General features: G+C 47.0%; 5 protein-coding genes across 5 annotated transcripts; 3 read left to right on the plus strand and 2 right to left on the minus strand.

The window, feature by feature from the left end:
• The first annotated feature begins 1,474 nt into the window (after positions 1-1,474).
• LOC117855259 (peroxidase 5) lies at positions 1,475-3,031 on the plus strand. Its single transcript, XM_034737569.2, is given in 3 exon segments — positions 1,475-1,868; positions 2,116-2,758; positions 2,761-3,031. Coding segments are annotated over 3 exon segments (969 nt in total). The 5' UTR covers positions 1,475-1,658; the 3' UTR covers positions 2,877-3,031.
• Positions 3,032-3,182: 151 nt separating this feature from the next.
• Positions 3,183-4,621, minus strand: LOC117855258 (ervatamin-B). The gene is made up of 2 exons (XM_034737568.2): positions 4,039-4,621; positions 3,183-3,948 (listed from the first exon to the last, which is right to left on the minus strand). The coding sequence occupies exons 1-2, from the start codon at positions 4,559-4,561 to the stop codon at positions 3,356-3,358; spliced, it is 1,116 nt and encodes a 371-aa protein (XP_034593459.1). The 5' UTR covers positions 4,562-4,621; the 3' UTR covers positions 3,183-3,355.
• A 7,363-nt stretch (positions 4,622-11,984) lies between these two features.
• LOC140222690 (uncharacterized) lies at positions 11,985-12,905 on the plus strand. Its single transcript, XM_072293521.1, has one exon. The coding sequence runs from the start codon at positions 11,985-11,987 to the stop codon at positions 12,903-12,905; it is 921 nt and encodes a 306-aa protein (XP_072149622.1).
• Positions 12,906-13,094: 189 nt separating this feature from the next.
• LOC117855257 (ervatamin-B) lies at positions 13,095-14,576 on the minus strand. Its single transcript, XM_034737567.2, has 2 exons — positions 13,964-14,576; positions 13,095-13,866 (listed from the first exon to the last, which is right to left on the minus strand). Exons 1-2 carry the CDS (start codon positions 14,484-14,486, stop codon positions 13,274-13,276), a joined length of 1,116 nt encoding a protein of 371 aa, XP_034593458.1. The 5' UTR covers positions 14,487-14,576; the 3' UTR covers positions 13,095-13,273.
• A 7,252-nt stretch (positions 14,577-21,828) lies between these two features.
• On the plus strand, positions 21,829-22,722 carry LOC117859317 (uncharacterized). The gene is made up of 2 exons (XM_034742547.1): positions 21,829-21,983; positions 22,281-22,722. Exons 1-2 carry the CDS (start codon positions 21,829-21,831, stop codon positions 22,720-22,722), a joined length of 597 nt encoding a protein of 198 aa, XP_034598438.1.
• Positions 22,723-24,424: the final 1,702 nt, after the last annotated feature.

Below are 24,424 nucleotides of genomic sequence, written 5' to 3' on the forward strand. Positions count from 1 at the left end.
ATACAATACTTATATGGATATGTACTTATTACATTCATTCGATTGTGATAGACTTTAGTTAATAATTACTACCCATCCCAAATCGTAGGTCATTTTGACATTTCTAAATTCATAGTTTTTACTATGTATCAAAATATAGTGTATATCTAGATACATAGCAAAATCTATGAACCTAAAAATATCAAAACGACCTACAATTTAGGATTGGGGGAGTACTCTATATCGTTTTCATCCTTGTTTATAATATTTTTTTCACTTTGCATCGCACGCTTGATTTTTTATTTTTTTAATGAATCCTAAGTTTGAGCTATATTTTTAACATGAAAAATCTGGATATTTATAAATGATGACACACACTATGTATATATACCTTAATTATTATTTTCTGTACTAACAGTACTAGGGTCCCTTTGGTTGGGCTTTTCAAAGTGCTTTGGCTTAAAAAAACCAAAAGCCAACCAAAAAGGGTAACCCCATACAATTGACTTCAAGAGCATACCCTTTCAATTTTTCTTTTCTATCCCGTCACCTCTCCCCCGCGGTTCCCTCTCACTCTCTCATTTCTCTCCGTGGCTGATGCTCGGGTCGCGACTCGCGGCTTGGCTGGCGGCACCCCTGGCCGGCGGCGGCTGTTGCCCACTCCGGCCTCCTTCTTCCCTCCTCCTCTCACGCGCTAGTGCCCCTTTCCGCCCCACACCATCGCCCCTATCCGCCTCCCTCCACCCTCTTCCTCCTAGGCGCACGAGTACCAGGTGCGGTCGGCGGCGAGGCGGGTAATTTAGGGGGTTATTTAAATAATTTTTATAATGGTATAAGTGAGTAATTTAGATGAATATTAGGGGTTATTTTAGTTTATTTTATGGTAGGGTAGGTAATTTAGATATAAATTTAGAGGGTTACTTTAGGCTATTTTCATAATGGCAGATGTGAGTAATTTTTTTAGAAAACATAATAGATTCAAGGGCTATGATATTTTAGTCTACCGAATTAATGGCTAGATGTTTTGACTTTTTGAGAGAACTTTTTATGATTTCTCTATTTTTCTAGAGTGTCCACTTAGGAATCCTAGGTGGCTTCACGTGGAGGTTTGAGGTGGTTTCACGTGGAGGTTTGAAAAGGAACCTCCAATAGTAATAGAGTAATATATCTCGTACGGTTTTACGAACAAAGATACACATGTGTAATCTCAAATAATGATACTATCGAAGTAATACTGTAAATATCATCCTTTTTTCATGACGTCGCTTGGTCTAAACGTTAGTCAACTATTAATGCTTCCACAAATTCCTATCCAAATATACAAATCCACCGGCACTACGGCAGGTGACGAACTGACGATTGATGTCAACGCCTACACACTCTGCAATCAAGCAGCTACGCTGCTCCCCATGTTATTTGACAACACGAACTGGCTCATATATTCGTATAATTGCACCCCAAATATTCCTCAAATCTCTTATTCAGTCTACTTCTTCAAATACATTCATCATAAACCATGAGGTACATCATTCCTCTGGTGCCCATATAAATACAGCGAAATAGCTTGCCCATCCCACCATCAGATCAGAGACGTCAGTTTTTTGGGCAGAACTTCTTACACACATTCGTTTTCCTTGGTTATTGTTGTTCCCCCAAAAGAACTCGGGAGAAAGACTAGGATGAAGCTGGCATGGCTGCAGCTGCTCATGGTAGCCTTCCAGGCCACGCTCATCACCATGTCATCTGCAGGTTTGCAGTATAATTTCTACAGCTCGTCGTGCCCGAATGCCGAGAAGACGGTGAGGAATGTTGTCAATGGCATGTTTGACGCAGACCCGACCATGCCCGCGGCCTTCATTCGGTTGCTCTTCCACGACTGCTTTGTCATGGTACGCAATGCTAGTTTCTCTTCAACAATAAAATATCTAGTTAGGCATTTTCCGCGTGGTGTTTTTATTGTCATTTATTTGAAAAATTGTTGGAATTGAAGGTCATATTTCGTAGCGTAGTCATTTTTTGGAGAAATTTTAACTTTGGTAAACTGCTAGTCGTAGTGCGGTAGTGTTATAATTTTTTTTTATGATTGATCAATGCAAGCATGTTTTTGTTGACTTGATTGGCTGTTGGTTTCGTCAGGGTTGTGATGCATCCATCCTCCTGGATCCCACCGCGGCCAACGGCCAGCCGGAGAAGACGGCCATCCCCCTGCGCGGCTACGACGCCGTGAACAAGATCAAGGCGGCCGTGGAGTCCGTCTGCCCGGGGAATGTGTCGTGCGCCGACATCCTTGCCTTCGCCGCGCGCGACTCGGTGGCCGCGCGCGACTCGGTGGCCAGGTCGGCCGGCTTCACCTTCCCCATCCCGTCCGGCCGGCGCGACGGCGCCGCGTCCTCGGCGTTCTCCGTCTTCTCGAGCATCCCGTCGCCGTTCTTCGGCGCGCAGCAGCTGGTCGACAGCTTCGCCGCCAAGAACCTGACCGTGGACGACCTGGTGGCGCTCTCCGGCGCGCACGCTATCGGCGTCGCGCACTGCTCGGCGTTCACCAACCGGCTCCGGCCGACAGCGGACCCGTCGCTGGACCCGGCCTACGCGGCGGAGCTGAACGCGACGTGCCCGAGCGGCGGCGCCGACCGGGCGGTGAACAACAGCCCGGTGGCGCCCAACACGCTGAGCAACCAGTACTATCGGAACGCGCTGGAGGGGCGGGTGCTCTTCACGTCGGACGCGGCGCTGCTCACCAGGAGCGACACGGCGGCGAGGGTGAACGCCAGCGCCGCCGATCGACGGCGTGGAAGGTGCGGTTCGCGGCTTCGATGGTGAGGATGGCCGGCATCGAGGTGCTCACCGGGGCGCAGGGGGAGGTCAGGAGGTTCTGTAACGTCACCAACAGCGGCTAAGATGTTTTCGTATGGCCCGATTTACTCGGTGCGGGTGCCTTTGGGTCGCATGGCAAGTCTCGAGTCCAACGACACATGCACTTCGCTTATTTGTCTTCGACTTCCCTCATCTAATACTATGGCTGAGCTTTCACACAGAAATGTTTTTCTTCGAACTTGTCTACTTCATACTCGAGTGTTTTGGGCGCTCGAGGGCTTTGGGAAGGCCCAACACACTGTTTTGGACCCTTCGATTTTGATCAAATTTTTTTTGAAAGATAAGATTTTGATCAATTGACTCAGAAACACTATGCATATCACTTCAGCTAGTCCAGAATCATCCTGACTTTAATTGCATATCGCTTTCAAACATGGTGAGTCTTATTACACATATGACTTCGGAGAAAAAACAAGTTTAACAAGTAACAGGAGTAAAAAAATGAAAATACAAAGTTTGACTCCACCATATAGCTAGGTTGACTGAGAAGAAGGAAAACATATCACTTCTTCTTGAGTGGGAAGGCAGGGAGGATGGCGATGCCGCACAGTCCCCCCGGCTTACCGGGGATGTTCTTCTTCATCTTGATGAAGCCCTTGTCTCCCCACTTGCCCCCCCACGAGTTCTTGACGATCCAGTACTTGTCCCTGCCCTGCTGTCCGTACCCGACGGCGGTGACGGCGTGGTTGAGCTTGGTCCCGCAGGGCCCGTTGTAGATGCCCTTCTTGTAGTGCCGGAAGTTGCTGCCCCCGGCATCGATTCCCACGCAGACGGGCTGCATCGCCACCGCGTTCTGCAGCGACGCCTCGCTCCGGGTGGCCACCCGCCGGAACCCGGAGATGGTGGCGGCGCGGTGCTTCAGCTTGGAGCGGTCGCACTTGCCCTGCCGGGCCTTGTACGGGTAGTCCTTCTCCGTGGTGATGCCGCCGTTCTTGGTGATCCACTGCAGCGCGCGGTAGTGGATGCCGCCCTTGCAGCCCTTGTCCAGCGTGTCGCAGTCCACGAGCTCCTGCTCCGACAGGGACAACAGCTTCCCCGTCCGGATCTTGTTGATCCCTTCCACTGCGGCCACCGCCGCGAAGGCCCAGCACGACCCTGCACGAGCAGTTTTGTTTGGTTAACGCAACGACCAAACGAAGGACGCGTGCATGTCAGAAATAAAATAATTGTAGTGCTTGTTATTACCGCACGCGCCCTGGTTCTTTGCCGGCGTCACGGCGCCTTTCGTGCGCCAGTCCACACTCGCCGGCGCGGCGGACAGGTTCGTGTACGCCGCCGCGTGGCCGGTGGCATCGACCGACCCGGCGCGCGTCGTGATCACCGCCATGCCCTCGTCGTCGTCTTCTTCAGCTAGCTGCGTCTGCGGGGGCACCGTGTACAGGGCCATGAACTCCTCGTCGGTGAGGTCGGTGTACTCCGTCTCGCCGAGCTCGTACGTGAGCCCGGCCGCCTCGGCGTCGGCGTTGGTGCTCTCGATGTAGCGCACGTTGCTGGCGTACACCTGGAAACGGTGACGCTCCTCCTCGGCGGTCGCGTACGACTTGTCGTACTCCGCCTTCCACTGCTGGAACCTTGCTAGCATCAGATCGTCATTGTTGTCAGCCACGCCATCGTCGGCGAGGCTGTGGGCCGACAAGCAGCCGTTGAGGGAGACGGCCACGAGGAGGAGTACGCATGGCAGGAAGCGTTTGGCGGAGGAGGCCGCCATGGATGAGCTCAACGTGTGGAGAATGTAGATGTTTCAGTGAGCGTTGATCGAAATAGATGGGCGAATGGATGCTTAAATAGTAGTTGCTCCTACACGGCCGTTGACATTATGCAGATCACTGGAATCACGAGAGAAATTTACACAGTGCAAAACCTCACCAACTAACGAAGCTCAACGTCAGTGCTCATATTCAAATGTGGTGCTCGTACCTTCGATCCAAAAAAGATGCCAGTAAACCCTGTACATGTGATTTGCATATTCGATTCGTAGTATGGGATGATAAATCGATAAAGCACTGGACTCGATCCTCAAAGTTTCTACCACTTCCAAGTTCCTTAAATTTCACCTTGAAACTCTGCAGGATTCATATAAACTAGCAAAGGTACAGTTATCTGTAAAGAACTTATATATAGACGCAAAAAATCAAACCTTAAGAAAACCAGAGTTAAAAATTCATTTTCTAGAACAAAAGTTTTTAACTTGTTTTGAAAGAATAAAAGGAGGTTATGTGGTTCATCGGGGATATGATTCATGGACATGAAGAGGGATGCAGGATACTTAGCTACTTGCTCTGATCCAATCTTTTGCATTTATATATATATAAAAAAGGATTAAGAAATTTCATGTGGCTCGTGCTGAGCTTGGTAGGATTATCATGTGACATGGGATGAGCATGTGATGCAATGTCAGAGATATTGTAAAGTTTGATTAGCTATCACTGAGGCCATAAGAACCTTCCGCGCTGCTCAAAGTTATTAATACTACTCGTATTCAAATATTTGATGCTGATAATACCTTCGATCCAATATATTCAAGTACATGTGCTTTGCCCCTTCTTCATCTCGATGGAAACATGGGATGGGGCACCTGACTCGTTCCTTGTTGTTTCTCCCTTTAATTTGCCGAATTTCTTTTATTTTAAAATTGTGCAGGGTCTTTATAAAGTAGCCAAGGTGTGGCCAGCAAAAATTATATGGCTAAAGTTTGTATACTTATGATATATATGCAAAATGATATAACTTCAAACCTTAAGAAAATGACCCTTGAATTTTCATTTGCTAGAAAATAAATTTTAATTCTTGTTGGTTGAAAACTGAACTAAAATCTGTAGCATGGGATGGAGCACTAGACTCTATCCTTGTTGTTCCTCCCTTAGTCAAGTTCCTTTCAGCTTAAAATTCTGAAGGATTCTTATAAAATAGCAATGGTGGCCTATAAAATTATCTGGGAAGAACTTATGCATTTATCTGGCACTAGTGGCATTTGTACATATATAAAACGGATTAAGGAAAATTTTAATTCAGCTCGTGCTAAGTTTGGTAGGATTATCATGTGATTGGACATGGGTTGAGCAGGTGATGCAATGCCAGAGTTATTGTTGTAAACTTGCATCTCGGATATTATTCCAGTACATGTGCTTGCCTCTTATTAATACTAGCATTTAAATGTGTGATGCTCATACCTTCGATCCAGGAATATTATTCCAGTACATGTGCTTGCCTCTTCTTCATCTCGGATGGACCCAAACCAAACCAAAATCAGTAATAAGGGATAGTGTGGCGGAACCGCCCAACTTAAACTGGTTTAAGCGCGCCTAATCGCTGTCAGAACAACAATTATCCGAAACGCACTTAAAACAGTCTAAGTCCGGTATTCCGTCGAGTGTCCCTAGGACTCCTCGAAACATCCACGACGTGATCCATAGCCATACATCAGGATCACTTCCACGATGGGAAGGTATCAACAAATATTACATTTTTACATACATATCGAGGTGCGAATTATTACAACCATAATTTGAAACAAACTTAACAATGCAGGTCAGAACAGTTCTAAGAGTTTAAAATATAAACTAGTCCAGGTGAAAGTTAAACATCTGAGTTTTATTTCTAGGGTATTATGAGACTCGTAAAAATACCCTAGTTCTTCGGGGCTTCTCCCTCGGCAGACTCTTGCTGTGGTTCTGAAATAGCAACGAAGGATTCCCCTGAGTACGAGGGTACTCAGCAAGACTGACCCGATTAACCAATATAGATAGTTTTTTTTTCCAAAAACTGAATGATAGCTGTTTAGTATACTGGCGGACTCACATTTTTGCGGAAAGGCTTACTATAAGTGGAACCTTAACTTTATTCTTTTATTTTTGTTTAGTTGTTACCTAACCAGTCTAGATGAATAAAACATTTTGAGCACTCAGTGGAACTAAGTCATACATCATATTCATTCTAGGAAAAACATTATATTCAACTGGATTACAGTATGATGCTTAACGGTGATCAAGTGCATTCATATCCGAGAATTGCGGCGATCCGGATCAATTTACATCCTGCAGGAGATACCCAACCACCAGCGGCCAGCGAAATTGTATGGCTAAAACTTATATAGTTATGACATGCAGTATGAGTTAAAAACTTAAGAAAACAAGTCTTGTTTTTTCATGTGCTACATGTTTAACTTGTTCGTGGAGAATCCGTGGTTCGCTGATGCACCGAGATTGAGGGATCCTTAATTAGTTACTCTGCGATCCCATCATTATCATTTACGGAAAGAAATAGGCAAATATTTAATTTGGTTCATGTTGAGCTGGGTAGGCTTAACCCATAGTTGAATTTGAGTATGTAAGGCCAATCCCAATCCCAATGCAATTCCATTTTCATTGAATAGAATGCTAGCGGGAGGGAGGGAGGGAGGGAGGGAGGGAAAACCCTGACTACACCGCTTCTAACACATATTCTCTTGCTTATGTTGCCTACGAAATAACAAAAAAAAAATGAAACAATGCACTAGATGCTATTTTAATAATCAATTCTGCCCAATTACACATGGAGCACTCTTGGAAACACAGAAGTGAAATTTCCAATTTGAGGTTGCCTAAAACCGTGCTAGAGAAATCGTTGTAAAGTTCGATTAGCAATCACTGGCGTCAAGAACCTTCTATGTACTCAAACTCAATAACTCGTATTCAAATGTGTTGCTCATACCTTTGGTTTGAAAAGATTCCTATACATGTGCCTTGCCTCTTCATCTTGGTTGGAACTGAACCAGCAAACTCGGTAGTATGGGAATGGGATGGAGCAGTAGACTCGATCCTTATTGTTTCTCTCTCTTTGTCGAGTTTCCTTCCATTTCAAATTCTGCAATTTTCTTATAAACTAGCTAATATAGTTGCATGGCTAGAATTTATTTAGTTATAATATGCTACATTCAAACGATAACAAAATAAGTATTAAATTTTTCATATGCTAGAACATATTTGTTTAACTTGTTCTTAAGAACACATGGAGAATGTGTGATTTACTAAGGAGTACATATTGAGATGGATGGATCTGAATTAGTTGCTCTGATCCCAGCGTTGACATCAAGGATTAGAGAAATGTTTAATTTGATTTGTGCTAAGTTAGCTAGATATGATTGTAATAATGTGATTGGATCGGGATGAGCATGTGAGACAATAATGCCAGAGATATTATTGTAAGCATGGATTAGGAATCAGTGGGATCATGACCTTACTGCAGATCAAGGTTAGTAGTGGTATTCAAATTTGTGATGCTGGTCCAAAATGATTTCAGTACATGTGCTTTGCCTCTTCTTCATCTCGGTTGGAACTGAACAAAAATCGTTAGCATAGGACCGGACACTAGACTCTATCCTTGTTTCTTCCCTTCTGAGTTCCTTTCAGCTTAAAATTCTGCAGGATCCTTAGCCAAGGTGGCGAGTACAATTATGTGGCTAAAGTATAAATAGTTATCATTGCCAAAACAAACCTTAAGGAATAAGTATTGCTTGTAGACTTGTAGGATATATACTGACTAGCATGGATCTATGTTGTCATACTGAACTATAATTTTAGAAGGGCAAGCCACCACCACATACTTTGTCAGTGACAAAGATCGATCTTCATACCTTCTCCAAGTTAAAAAAACATGAAGTTCCACTACCATTTTTGTAGGACAAATGCTCATGTTAAAAGTTCAATATAGGAAGCAATTAACCAAGAGCACTTTCTGAAGAAAGTATGAAAATAGTAGGTGAATTAAATGTTTATAGTTGGTGAACAAAAGTCATGGAGTTGGAAACGTGGATATGTTTCAGATACTACCTCCCTACCCCCTCTTTTCTCTTTGGACTTGCAGTCCAACTCCTGTACATAACTCTCTTTTATACATATAAATAAAAAAAATAGTAGGGGCCTCCCATGCTGTTCGGCTCAAAAAAAGTCAATGGAGTTGATGCTGGTACTAGCATAGTCCTCATTTTTATCTTGGAGCAATAATGTCAAAGGTCTTTTTACTTATATCAATAGCCCAAAAAGTTGTAATACTATTTTCAAAACTGTCAAGTTGTGCACGACCACATGTATTTCTTACATTTTTGAGAAGAATGATACATCGAAGCCTCAATCATGACCTGTAGAGGATAATCTATTTCTGAAAGCAATGTAAATGATGATATTTCACAATTAACTTCATGCTCATTAGTTTGTCTCCATAATCTTTTCAGCAAAGTCAAGTGATAGGGCTTTGAATAATGAAGAGACATATATCCAACAGAAATGTGCTAGGAATTGTTGCTATATTCATAAGCCTACGGAAGAATTCTTTGCCACATTAATAACATATTATTAACTGAATTTAACTGACAAAAAGACTTAACGGTTATTACAATAGTTTATATGTCCGGATTGAAAAGGAAGGATATATTATGAAAAGGTGAATGGGATAGACCTTTCTTTTCAAGAAATGTAGTATACCTCAGATTTTTTTTCTACATTCTGTAAAACAAAGGAAAGAAAAATTACCGACACAAAACTTGAAGATTGCTCTCTGAATATGCTACTGCAGCATTGTAGAGGCCATGGGAATGTGATCCATTTTGTGACAATCCTAATTGATTAATAGGGGCGGAACTTAGTTATGGCCGAAGGTATCTTACCATGTTGAATGAGATTTGAGGTTTTCCCCTTAGCTTGGCATCCACTAAATTTCCCTTCAAGCGCCGCCACTGTTGATTAGGATATTGAAATCTGCGTAATGTACGCTCATGTCTGCACAGTAAGGTTAAACCAAATATAGAAATAAAGATAATAATCGGAATTATGATCAAAATGAAACAAACAAGCAAGGGAGATTCCCTCACCTAACATGCTGACTAATGTGCCCAGCTCAATAAACTGACCAAAATCAAACAGCTGGTGTCAGAGGTAAGGAGTAAGCTAAGATGTCAGGTGGGGACACCAACATTTGTACCAATCTTAGAGCCCATCTGACAATATGTGGTTTTGGGTGTGATACAGTGGGTAACAAACATTTTCACAAAACCCGTTCTTTATAGTATTTTTGTAATATACATAAAAATGAAGTTAACTTGTGATCTTATATGAAGAAAACATTTTCGTAAAATAAAACTAAATGGTCACTGTCTAAGTTCTAACAGAACAGCACAGAGATTTTTTTTTGGGCAACAAATTGACTATATCTGTGAAACAAAAAAAAGGAAAACCTTGCCATATCAACATATTATGAGATGAACTTAGTAATCCTTTGGCACACAATCACAAGCATATATCTTGCAAAAGGGTATGCAATACTATTTGTTATTACTCTATTAACTCTTGTTTTGTAACCTTGTAGATTTGGAAAGGCTGCATAATATGCATAAGTTCAAAAGACCTTCCCTATTTGTAAGATTGATTTAAAAACTGCATATGCACTCACAAAAGGACAATTACGTAATTACCAGTTGGAATAATCCACATATTTTTCACAAGAAAGGTAAATTACCACCTTACAGGATTATGACTCAGTTTATGATATTATATGCACGCATCTAACTGTGAGTCTAACCATAAATTTACAAACATAGGACTAACCACCCGTAACTAAGAGGTTAGGATCAGACCCTAACAAGCAATAAGCTAAATTGATGGTTTTATTTTGCTCAAGTTTTTTCCATAAAAAACCTGGCTGTACCTTGGATTTCTCATACCCCTATTCTTCTTAATATATTCATATGCAGCTCTCCTGTGTGTTCAAGAAAAATCTATCTGTGAGTCAAGAATGTTGTTTGATGCATTATCATAGCTTCCTCGATTTTCTTTCAAGGCATTGGCGATTCTGGTAGAGTCAGGTGCAAAAGAATGTTAGTTAAGTCTAATAATTCTATTAGCTTTTATTCCTATTTTACCCCTTTGTTTAACCACCAAACTACCTTTTGGTTGGTAGCCTATATATGTACCAAAACTGGGCTATTGCCCTTGGGCTAATGAGAGAGAGATCCATTTGGGCTAACAATTGGTATCACAGCCCATCTTTCTCACCCTCTCTCTCCTCTCCCGTACCCCTGAAACACCCCGGGCTCCTCTATTCTACCAGTGCACCAAAACCCTAGCACCCATGGTGGGCCCATCAGGCAGCGGCGGCACATTCGGCGGCCGCTCCACTCCTTCCCATGACCGAATCAGGTGCAGGCCAGCGCGAATCGAGCGTGGGCGGCGCAAATCTAGCAGCTCGAGCGGTGGCAGCCTCCAGGCTCGTGCGGGCGTCACGGGACAGCGAGGCAAGCTCGAGCAGAGGAGGCACGAGCGGCTGGCGGCTCAGCGCGAACGTGGCAGGCAGTAGCAGGCGGCGCGGCGCGCACGGTGGCGGCGTGCGGTATGGAGGCGGCAGCATGGGCAGCAGCTGGGCAGCAGAGGAGGTACAAGCGGCGGCAGGCACCCTTCTTCCTCGACCTCTTCCTTGACATGGCACGCTCCAGGCGGACGGCAGAAGGCGCAGGTGGTGTTGGTCAGGCGGCCGACACGGCTCCGACGACCGGCGCAATGCCCACAGACGATCCGGGGCGCGCGGTCGGCGCGGTGCACGTGGCTGGCACAGTGCCAGTGCGCCCGGCTCGCTCCCCGGCCCACTCGTGAGCCTCACGGGCCTCTTCCTCCCACCACTTGGCCACGACCAGTGGGCGGCGCCGCAGGACGACAGGCGAGAGGCGGCTGCAGCTCGGGCAGCGCGCGCGGTGGCTGTGGAGGTCACGGTGGCACGTGCAGTCGAGGCAGCCCGCTTAGCCATGGAGGAGGCACAGGCGGTAGCGGCCACCGCTACCTAGCGGGGTTTGGAGGCGGACCGGTTGCGCCAGGAGGCGGAGGCGACATGCGAGATGGTGCGTCGTGACGAGATGGGGCTGAGGCGCGTGGTGCAAAGCGTCCGTGTCGAGGCGTAGTCTCGAGCTAGAGGAGGCGGACTAGTGGCGGAACGCGGAGGTGGATCGGTGGGTCCAGGACCTACATCGAGGCGTGGATGGCGGGCATCCTCGGAGCTGGAGGAGCTCCGTCCACAAGTCCAGCCTCGACTCCGACCTTGACTCCAGGCACCGACCCCTGAGGGTCGTGAAGACCATCATCCGGGAGTCCGTCGGCAGCACATAGTGGCCGATGTTGACGAAGACCAACTACATGGAGTGGTCCTCGGTGATGAAGGTGAAGCTCCAGGTGCAGGAGATGTGGGACACGGTCCAGTACGGTGACGTCGACAGCCACGAGGACCAACGAGCGCTCAAGGCGTTGCTTGCCGCGGTCTCGATGGAGATGGCGATGAACCTCTCGGGGAAGAGGACTACCAAGGCTGCCTGGGACGCTATCGCTGCAGCCCAAGTTGGCAGCGACCGCGCCTGCAAGTCCACTCTGCAGAAGCTTTGGCAGGAGTGGGATTGTCTGGCTTTCGAGCTGGGCGAGGACGTCGACGCCTTCGCCCTCCGCCTCTCCAGCCTGATGCAACAGCTGGAGCGGTACAGTGACGACGAGATCAACGAGGAGAAAACCATGGCGAAGTTCCTACGCGTCGTCCCTAAGAAGTACTCGCAACTCGCTATCTCCATCAAGATGCCACTCGACCTCTCGACGTTGTTGATTGAGGAGCTGACGGGGCGATTCAAGGCATCCGACGACCGCGAGAAGATGACGTCTGGTGGGCCTATCACCATCGGTGGCAAGCTCCACCTCACTGAGGAGCAGTGGATCGCCCACCAGAGGGAGCGGAAGAAGGAGGAGCCTTCTTCCTCGACAGGCGGCCGCAGGCGCGGCAAGCCATGTAAGGCGCCCAAGGCGCGAGGAGGCGCCGAGGGCGACGCGCGAGGAGGCGCCGAGGGCGGTGCCACCGGCGAGCGCGAGGCTACACGAGACGACACCTGCTACAACTGTGGCAGGACTGGCCATTGGACTAGGGAGTGCCGCCAGCCAAGGCGCAGCCAGGTCCATGTTGGGCAGGCTGTGGAGGAGGAGGAGGAGGAGGAGCTGGCTCTTTTCCTGGCTCACGGGACTATCGAGCTTCTTCCTTGCGCGCGTCTCCCTTGGTGACGGTACCAGCAACAACTTTATCGATCCATTTAAGCACATGTAATCAATGTTGGCGTAGCACGGTGGTAAGGCACCATGCATGGGTGGTAGCGTACCGGTCAGGGATTGGTCCCTGAAAGCTGCAATTGGTGTCCAAAGAATGCCGAGTTTTAGAAGTGGCATTTGATACAGAAACACTATGCATATCACTTCAGCTAGTCAAGAATCCTCCTGACTTTAATTGCATATCGCTTTCAAACATGGTGAGTCTTATTACACATATGACTTCGGACAAAAAACAAGTTTAACAAGTAACAGGAGCAAAAAAATGAAAATACAAAGTTTGACTCCACCATATAGCTAGGTTGACTGAGAAGAAGGAAAACATATCACTTCTTCTTGAGTGGGAAGGAAGGGCGGATGGCGATGCCGCACAGTCCCTCCGGCTTACGGGCGATGTTCTTCTTCATCTTGATGAAGCCCTTGTCTCCCCACTTGCCCCCCCACGAGTTCTTGACGATCCAGTACTTGTCCCTGCCCTGCTGTCCGTACCCGACGACGGTGACGGCGTGGTTGAGCTTGGTCCCGCAGGGCCCGTTGTAGATGCCCTTCTTGTAGTGCTGGAAGTTGCTGCCCCCGGCCTCGATGGACACGCAGACGGGCTGCATCGCCACCGCGTTCTGCAGCGACGCCTCGCTCCGGGTGGCCACCCGCCGGAACCCGGAGATGGTGGCGGCGCGGTGCTTCAGCTTGGAGCGGTCGCACTTGCCCTGCCGGGCCTTGTACGGGTAGTCCTTCTCCGTGGTGATGCCGCCGTTCTTGGTGATCCACTGCAGCGCGCGGTAGTGCATGCCGCCCTTGCAGCCCTTGTCCAGCGTGTCGCAGTCCACGAGCTCCTGCTCCGACAGGGACAACAGCTTCCCCGTCCGGATCTTGTTGATCCCTTCCACTGCGGCCACCGCCGCGAAGGCCCAGCACGACCCTGCACGAGCAGTTTTGTTTGGTTAACGCAACGACCATTCGACCAAACGAAGGACGCGTGCTTGTCAGAAATAAATAATTGTAGTGCTTGTTATTACCACACGAGCCCTGGTTCTTTGCCGGCGTCACGGCGCCTTTCGTGCGCCAGTCCACCCTCGCCGGCGCGGCGGACAGGTTCGTGTACGCCGCCGCGTGGCCGGTGGCATCGACCGACCCGGCGCGCGTCGTGATCACTGCCATGTCCTCGTCGTCGTCTTCTTCAGCTAGCTGCGTCTGCGGGGGCACCGTGTACAGGGCCATGAACTCCTCGTTGGTGAGGTCGGTGTACTCCGTCTCGCCGAGCTCGTACGTGAGCCCGGCCGCCTCGGCGTCGGCGTTGGTGCTCTCGATGTAGCGCACGTTGCTGGCGTACACCTGGAAACGGTGAAGCTCCTCCTCGGCGGTTGCGTACGACTTGTCGTACTCCGCCTTCCACTGCTGGAACCTTGCTAGCATCAGATCGTCATTGTTGTCAGCCACGCCATCGTCGGCGAGGCTGTGGGCTGACAAGCAGCCGTTGAGGGAGACGGCCACGAGGAGGAGTACGCATGGCAGGAAGCGTTTGGTGGAGGAGGCCGCCATGGATTAGCTCAACGTGTGGAGAATGTAGATGTTTCAGTGAGCGTTGATCGAAATAGATGGGCGAATGGATGCTTAAATAGTAGTTGCTCCTATACGGCCGTTGACATTATGCAGATCACTGGAATCACGAGTAGAGAAATTTACACAGTGCAAAACCTCACCAACTAACGAAGCTTAACGTCAGTGCTCATATTCAAATGCGGTGCTCCTACCTTCGATCCAAAAAAGATGCCAGTAAACCCTGTACATGTGATTTGCATATTCGATTCGTCATCCCGGTTGCAACATGCAACTGAACAAAAAGAAATCATTAGTATGGGATGATAAACCGATAAAGCACTGGACTCGATCCTCAGTTTCTACCACTTCCAAGTTCCTTAAATTTCACCTTGAAACTCTGCAGGATTCATATAAACTAGCAAAGGTACAGTTATCTGTAAAGAACTTATATATAGACGCAAAAAAATCAAACCTTAAGAAAACCAGAGTTAAAAATTCATTTCCTAGAACAAAAATTTTTAACTTGTTTTGAAAGAATAAAAGGAGGTTATGTGGTTCATCGGGGATATGATTCATGGACATGAAGAGGGATGCAGGATACTTAGCTACTTGCTTTGATCCAATCTTTTGCATTTATATATAATGTGGCTCGTGCTGAGCTTGGTAGGATTATCATGTGACATGGGATGTGCATGTGATGCAATGTCAGAGTTAATATTGTAAAGTTAGATTAGCTATCATTGAGGCCATAAGAACCTTCCGCGCTGCTCAAAGTTATTAATACTACTCGTATTCAAATATTTGATGCTGATCATACCTTCGATCCAATATATTCCAGTACATGTGCTTTACCCCTTCATCTCGATGGAAACATGGGATGGGGCACCTGACTCGTTCCTTGTTGTTTCTCCCTTTAATTTGCCGAATTTCTTTTATCTTAAAATTGTGCAGGGTCTTTATAAAGTAGCCAAGGTGTGGCCAGCAAAAATTATATGGCTAAAGTTTGTATACTTATGATATATATGCAAAATGGTATAACTTCAAACCTTAAGAAAATGACCCTTGAATTTTCATTTGCTAGAAAAATAAATTTTAATTCTTGTTGGTTGGAAACTGAACTAGTAGCATGGGATGGAGCACTAGACTCTATCCTTGTTGTTCCTCCCTTAGTCAAGTTCCTTTCAGCTTAAAATTCTGAAGGATTGTTATAAAATAGCAATGGTGGCTTATAGAATTATCTGGGAAGAACTTATGCATTTATATGATAAATTTAAAGCTTAGTATTAAAAACTGAGCTATTAAGAAAACTGAAAATTCTAGGAGAAGTAAACGGCCATCCTTTAGAATAGGGTAGGTGTGGATGAGGTCATCAGACTTTTCTATAGGGTTGCAACTCATGCCACGCAAGAAGATTTATGTATCGATAGTGTATAGATCAAAGCTCAAAGTGAGTTGAACGTTTTTCATTTGCTAGAGAATAAAAATTTAACTTGTTTTTAAAGAATACATGGAGGATATGTGGTTCAATCACCGGGGAGGACGAATGGAGATGGAGAGGGATGCTTAACTAGTTGCTCTGATCCGATCTTCGGCATTTGTACATATATAAAACGGATTAAGGAAAATTTTAATTCAGCTCGTGCTAAGTTTGGTAGGATTATCATGTGATTGGACATGGGTTGAGCAGGTGATGCAATGCCAGAGTTATTGTTGTAAACTTGCATCTCGGATATTATTCCAGTACATGTGCTTGCCTCTTCTTAATACTAGCATTGAAATGTGTGATGCTCGTACCTTCGATCCAGGAATATTATTCCAGTACATGTGCTTGCCTCTTCTTCATCTCGGATAGACCCAAACCAAACCAAAATCAGTAACAAGGGATGGGGGCGCCAGACTCGTTCCTTGTTGTTTCTCCCCTTTCCAAGTTCCTTTCAGAATAAAATTATGCAGGATAATCCTTATAAAGAAGCCACAGCGGCCAGCAAAATTGTATGGCTAAAACTTATATAGTTATGACATGCAGAACAGTATTAGTTAAAAACTTAAGAAAACAAGTCTTGTTTTTTCATGTGCTACATGTTTAACTTGTCCGTGGAGAATCTGTGGTTCGCTAATGCACCGAGATTAAGGGATCCTTAATTAGTTACTCTGCGATCCCATCATTATCATTTACGGGAAAGAAATAGGCAAATGTTTAATTTGGTTCATGTTGAGCTGGGTAGGCTTATCCCATAGTTGAATTTGAGTATGTAAGGCCAGTCCCAATCCCAATGGGATTCCATTTTCATTGAATAGAATGCCAGAGGGAGGGAGGGAGGGAGGGAGGGAAGACCCTGACTACACCGCTTCTAACACATATTCTCTTGCTTATGTTGCCTACGAAACAACAAAAATGAAACAATGCACTAGATGCTATTTTAATAATCAATTCTGCTCAATTACATATGGAGCACTCTTGGAAACACAGAGGTGAAATTTCCAATTTGAGATTGCCTAACACCGTGCTAGAGAAATCGTTGTAAAGTTCGATTAGAAATCACTGGCGTCAAGAACCTTCTATGTACTCAAACTCAATAACTCGTATTCAAATGTGTTGCTCATACCTTTGATCTGAAAAGATTCCTATACATGTGCCTTGCCTCTTCATCTTGGTTGGAACTGAACCAGCAAACTCGGTAGCATGGGAATGGGATGGAGCAGTAGACTCGATCCTTATTGTTTCTCTCTCTTTGTCAAGTTTCCTTCCATTTCAAATTCTGCAATTTTCTTATAAACTAGCTAAGACAGTTGCGTGGCTATAATTTATTCTGTTATAATATGCTGCATTCAAACGATAACAAAATAAGTATTGAATTTTTCATTTGCTAGGACATATTTGTTTAACTTGTTTTTAAGAGCACGTGGAGAATGTGTGATTTACTAAGGAGTACATATTGAGATGGAAGGATCTGAATTAGTTGCTCTGATCCAAGCGTTGACATCAAGGATTAGACAAATGTTTAATTTGATTTGTGCTGAGTAAGCTAGATATGATTGTAATGTGATTGGACGGGATGAGCATGTGAGACAATAATGCTAGAGATATTATTGTAAGCATGGATTAGGAATCAGTGGGATCATGACCTTACTGCAGCTCAAGGTTAGTAGTGGTATTCAAATTTGTGATGCTTGTCCAAAATGATTTCAGTACATGTGCTTTGCCTCTTCTTCATCTCGGTTGGAACTGAACAAAAATCGTTAGCATAGGACAGGACACTAGACTCTATCCTTGTTTCTTCCCTTGTGAGTTCCTTTCAGCTTAAAATTCTGCAGGATCCTTAGCCAAGGTGGCGAGTACAATTGTGTGGCTAAAGTATAAATAGTTATCATTTCCAAAACAAACATTAAGGAATAAGTATTGCGTGTTGACTTGTATATACTGACTAGCATGGATCTATGTTGTCATACTGAACTATAATTTTAGAAGGGCAAGCCACCTTACCTAGTACACCACATACTTGGTCAGAAGATCGATCTTCATACCTTCTCCAAGTTAAAAAGACATGAAGCTCCACTACCATTTTTGTAGGACAAATGCTCATGTTAAAAGTTCAATATAGGAAGCAATTAACCAAGAGCACTTTCTGAAGAAAGTATGAAAACATAATGTAACTAAATTAAATGTTTACAGTTGGTGGACAAAAATCATGGAGTTGGAAACGTGGATATGTTTCACATACTATCTCCCTACCCCCTCTTTTCTCTTTGGACTTGCAGTCCAACTCCTGTACATAACTCTCTTTTATACATATAAATAGAAAAAAAACAGTAGGGGCCTCCCCTGCTGTTCGGCTCAAAAAAAGTCAATGGAGTTGATGCTGGTACTAGCATAGTCCTCATTTTTTTTCCTTGGAGCAATAATGTCAAAGGTCTTTTTACTTATATAAATAGCCCAAAAAGTTGTAATAATGTTTTCAAAAATGTCAAGTTGTGCACGACCACATGTTCTTCTTACATTTCTGAGAAGAATGATACATCGAAGCCTCACATGACCTGTAGAGGATAATCTATTTTTGAAAGCAATGGAAATGATGATATTTCACAATTAACTTCATGCTCATTAGTTTGTCTCCATAATCTTCTCAGCAAAGTCAAGTGATAGGGCTTTGAATAATGAAGAGACATATATCCAACAGAAAATGTGCTAGGAATTGTTAATATATTCATATGCCTAGGGAAGAATTCTTTGCCACATTAATAACATATTATTAACTGAATTTAACTGACAACTTAACAATTATTACAATAGTTAATATGTCCGGATTGAAAAGGAAGGATGTATTATGAAAAGGTGAATGGGATAGACCTTTCTTTTCAAGAAATCTAGTATACCTCAGATTTTTTTTCTACATTCTGTAAAATAAAGGAAAGAAAAATTACCGACACAAAACTTGAAGATTGCTCTCTGAATATGCTACTGAAGCATTGTAGAGGCCATGGGAATGTGATCCATTTTGTGACAATCCTAATTGATTAACAGGGGCGGAACTTAGTTATGGCCGAAGGTATCTTACCATGTTGAATGAGATTTGAGGTTTTTCCCTTTGATTAGGATATTGAGATCTGCGTAATGTACGCTCATGTCTGCACAGTAAGGTTAAACCAAATATAGAAATAAAGAAAATAATCGGGATTATGGTCAAAATGAAACAAACAAGCAAGGGAGATTCCCTCACCTAACATGCTAACTAATGTGCCCAGCGCAATAAACTGACCAAAATCAAACAACTGGTGTCAGAGGTAAGGAGTCAGCTAAGATGTCAGGTGGGGATACCAACATTTGCACCAATCTTAGAGCCCATCTGACAGTTGTATGTGGTTTTGGGTGTGATACAGTGGGTAACAAACATTTTCACAAAATCTGTTCTTTATAGTATAGATTTTTGTAATATACATAAAAATGCAGTTAACTTGTGATCTAATATGAAGAAAACATTTTCGTAAAAGAAAACTAAATGGTCACTGTCTAAGTTCTAGCAGAACACCACAAAGATTTTTTTGGCAACAAATTGACTACATGTGTGAAACAAAAAAGAGGAAAACCTTTCCATATCAACATATTATGAGATGAACTTAGTAATCCTTTGGCACACAATCACAAGCATATATCTTGCAAAAGGGTATGCAATACTATTTGTTATTACTCTGTTAACTCTTGTTTTGTAACCTTGTAGATTTTGAAAGGCTGCATAATATGCACAAGTTCAAAAGACCTTCCCTATTTGTAAGATGGATTAAAAACTGCATATGCACTCACAAAAGGACAATTATGTAATTACCAGTTGGAACAATCCACATATTTTTCACAAGAAAACTAAATTACCACCTTACATGATTATGACTCAGTTTATGAAGTTATATGCACGCATCTAACTGTGAGTCTAACCATCAATTTACAAACATAGGACTAACCACCCGTTACCAAGAGGTAGGACCAGAACCTAACAAGCAATAAACTAAATTGATGGTTTTTTTCTGGTCAGATTTTTTCCTTAAAAATCCTGGCTGTACCTTGAGTTTCTTATAACCCTGTTCTTCTTAATATATTGATACGCAGTTCTCCTGCGTGTTCAAGAAAAATCTAATTGTGAGTCAAGAATGTTGTTTGATGCATTATCATAGCTTCCACGATTTTCTTTCAAGGCATTGGCGATTCTGCTAGAGTTAGGTGCAAAAGAATGTTAGTTGAGCCTAGTACCTCTATTAGCTTTTATTCCTATTCTACCCCTTTGCTTAGCCACCAAGCTACCTCCTAGTTGGCAGCCTATATATGTACCAAAACTTGGTTATTACCCTTAGGTTAATGAGAAAGTGATCCATTTGGGCCAACAATTGATATCAGAGCCCATCTTTCTCAACCTCTCTCTCCTCTCCCGTACCCCTGAAACTCCTCGGGCTCCTCTGTTCTGCCTATGCACCGAAACCCTAGCACCCGTGGTGGGCCCACTAGGTGGTAGCGGCGGTGATGACGCTACTGTTCCGGCGGCGGCGACGCGTTCGGTGGCTGCTCCACTCCTTCCCGCGACTGAATCGGGTGCGGGCTGGCGCGAATCGAGCGCGAGCGGCGTAGATCTAGCGGCTGACGGTGCCCCCAGGCGCGTGCTGGCGTTGCGCGACAGTGAGGCAGCTCAGCAACGGACGGCGGCTCGGCACGGACGCGGTCGGCTCAGGCGCACGCGGGCGGCAGGCAGCAGCAGGCGGTATGGCGCACACGGCGGCGGCGTGCAGTACGCAGGCGGCAGCGCGGGCAGCAGCTGTGTAGCAGAGGAGGTACAAGCGGCTCTAGGCGGATGGCAGAATGCACGGGTGGTGCTGGTCAGGCGGCTGGCGCGGCTCTGACAACCGGCGCAGCACCCACGGACAACCCGGGGCGCGCGCCCGGCGCGGTGCACACGGCTGGCAAGCTGCCAGTGCACCCAGCTTGCTCCCCGGCCCGCTCGCAAGCCTCACAGGCCTCTTCCTCCCACCACTCGGCCACAACCAGTGGGTGGCGCCGCAGGGCGGCGGGCAAGAGTCGGCTGCAGCTCAGGCAGCACGCAGGGCGGCTGTGGAGGCCGCGGTGGCGCGTGCAGCCAAGGCAGCCCGCTTAGGCATGGAGGAGGCACAGGCGGCAGCGGCTGCCACCACCCAGCGGTGTTTGGAGGCGGACCGGCTGCGCGAGGAGGCGGAGGTGACACGCGAGATGACATGTCGTGATGAGATGGGGCTGAGGCGCACGTTGCAAGGTGTCGCGGTCGAGGTGCAAGGCAACCGTCTCGAGCCGGAGGAGGCGGACCGGCGGCGGAACGCGGAGGTGGACCGGTGGGTCCAGGACCTAGGTCAAGGCATGGACGGCGGGCGTCCTCGGAGCAGGAGGAGCTCCGTCCACGAGTCCAGCATCGACTCCGACCTCGAGTTCGGGCACCGACCCCCAAGGGTCATGAAGACCATCATCCGGGTGTCCGTCGACAGCACGCAGTGGCCGATGTTGACAAAGACCAACTGCATGGAGCGGTCCTCGGTGATGGAGGTGAAGCTTCAGGTGCGAGAGATGTGGGACGCGGTCCAGTACGGCAACGTCGACAGCCACGAGGACCAGCGAGTGCTCGAGGCGTTGCTTGCCGCGGTCCCGATGGAGATGGCGATGAACCTCTCAGGGAAGAGGACTACCAAGGCCGCCTAGGATGCTATCGTTGTGGCCCAAGTTGGCAGCGACCGTGTCCGCAAGTCCACCCTGCAGAAGCTTTGGCAGGAATGGGATCATCTGGCTTTCGAGCCGGGTAAGGACGTCGACAAGTTCGCCCTCTGCCTCTCCAGCCTGATGCAACGGTTGGAGAGGTACAATGATGATGAGATCAACGAGGAGAAAGCCGTGGCGATGTTCCTACGCGTCGTTCCAAAGAAATACTCGCAACTCGCTATCTCCATCGAGACGCTACTCGACCTCTCGGCGTTGTCGATCAAGGAGCTGGCGGGGTGATTCAAGGCATTCAACGACCGCGAGAAGATGACGTCTAGTGGGCCTGTCACCATCGGTGGCAAGCTCCACCTCACTGAGGAGCAGTGGATCGCTCGCTAGAGGGAGCGGAAGAAGGGGGAACCTTCTTCCTCGACAGGCGGTTGTAGGCGCGGCAAGCCATGCAAGGCGCCCAAGGCACGAGGAGGCGCCAAGGGTGGCGCGTGAGGAGGTGCCCAGGGCAGTACCACCGGCGAGCACGAGGCTGCACGAGACGACACCTGCTACAACTGTGGTAGGACTGGCCATTGGGCTAGGGAGTACCACCAGTCAAAGCGCGGCCAGGCCCACGTTGTGCAGGCTGTGGAGGAGGAGGAGGAGTTGGCTCTGTTCCTGGCTCATGGGACCATCGAGCTTCTTCCGCGCACGCACATCTCCCTCGGTGACGGTACCAGCGACGACAAGATTGACAGCTTGTTCCTGGATAGTGGTGCCTCACACCACATGACCGGGCGCCGGGAGTACTTCTCCGACTTGAACGTTGACGTGCGCGGCTCTGTCAAGTTTGGCGACTCTTCAGCCGTGGAGATCAACGGCATCGGCTCTGTCATACTCATCGCCAAGACCGGCGAGCATTGGCTCCTCACCAGTGTCTACTACATTCCCGCGCAGAGGAACTCGATCATCAGCCTCGGGCAGCTGGATGAGAATGGGTCGCACGTGGGGATCGATAGCAAAGTGCTCCGCATCTGGGATTGACACCACCGCCTCCTTGCCAAGGTGGATAGGGGGAAGAACAACCTCTACGTCCTCTACGCAAACGTGGCACAGCTCGGCAACAAGGAGATGGTGCGGGGTAAGATGGTGGACGGTGGCTCGACTTCAAGGGAGCTAGGGGAGTGGGTAGCTCTTTTTCGCCGAGTGTGCCTACCTCAGTCCCCGGGTTTCCATCGACTACGGCGAGCTCTTCACTGGACCGCTTGGTCTCCGCTCTCTCACAACGAGGACCTCTCTCACTACGCTCAGCCACTGCGGTATCGCACCATGGCAGACATTCTCGGTGACTAGCCAGTGCCAGGATGGGACGAGACCGGTGCTATGCTTCACCTGACGCGCGACGAGGGTGAGTCTCGCTCCTTCTCTAAGACTAAGGGACACGCGGCCTGACGCATGCAGATGGACGCTGGATAGCAAGTCCACTCAAGTTCGCGGACGAAGGGAGCGTCAAGGCAACTACATCAACACTCAGGAAGAGTCAAGTTCCAAGAGTTAAGTCCTTAGAATAATATATTAGTAGTGCCAGTGTGTATTTAGTACCTGTGAGCACTAGTATCTGTGGGTGGTTCGTGCCTACGTGCACCTTATCACCAATTATGCTTTCCTTTCTATGTAAAAGCTGCTAGACTTAGGGGGAGATTGTTAGTTAAGTCTAGTAGCTCTATTAGCTTTTATTTCTATTTTACCCCTTTTCTTAGCCACCAAGCTACCTCTTGGTTGGCAGCCTGTATATGTACCAAAATTGGGCTATTGCTCTTGGGTTAATAAGAAAGTGATCCATTTAGGCTAACAAAGAATACTCACTATGCTGGGTGATATTTGTGCAAGTTCTCACCAACTGGCAAATATGGATATGAAAAGTGAATAGTACTGGGCTACTGGCTGAAATGGTGAATACAAGTTTTATCCATCACAAACTGCAACCAGAAACTTCACCACATCATCATAGCCACAGCCGCCACCGCTCCTCCTCACCGCGCATTGCCTCCCGAGCCTGATGCGTGGCCTCCCACCCATCCGACGGCTGTGTCATCTTCCCCACCGCCGGATCCATCGGTTTCGCCAACGTTCCATCCAAGAGAGAGGAGAGGAGAGTACGCAAGGAGGTGGACGCGAGACGACGAATCGGTACGGTGCGGGAGGATAGGATGGTGCGATGGCATTTTTCTTGTAAATAACGTGAACTTAAGGGGCAGTCCGTATGGTTCGATGCGGGGTTGGGGAAGGAGCCGCACGGAGCTGCTATTTTCGGCTCCCTCATTTTCTCAACCGGCTCCGGCACTGCTCCAGAGGTTTAGTGAACTCACCAGAGGCCATGGACGCCGGCACCTCCTGCGGATGGTCTGCATCAGGACCCTCTCTGCACGTCTGCAGTGGTCCATGTTCGCGAGGCGACCGTGGGCACGTAGTAGGACGCTTCATTCGTGCACGAGCTGCTGTCACCCAATGCCGTCGACAGCAGCTCCACCTCCTAGCTCTTCCATCCTCCCCCGGGCGCATCGGCAGTGGCAGCCGATGGGTATCAATTTTTTAGGGATTATAGGCAACAAGTTTGGATGCTGCGCAGTGCGCAACTGGGCCAACCGCTTACGTTTTCTTTCCCAAAAAAAAGCATCCGCTTTCAGGACCGTTGGAAGAACAAGCAGACAGAAGAATCTGGCAAGTCATACCCTGCAGAGCAAAT

Source organism: Setaria viridis, chromosome 5 (assembly GCF_005286985.2).
Source record: "Setaria viridis chromosome 5, Setaria_viridis_v4.0, whole genome shotgun sequence".
NCBI lineage: Eukaryota > Viridiplantae > Streptophyta > Magnoliopsida > Poales > Poaceae > Setaria > Setaria viridis.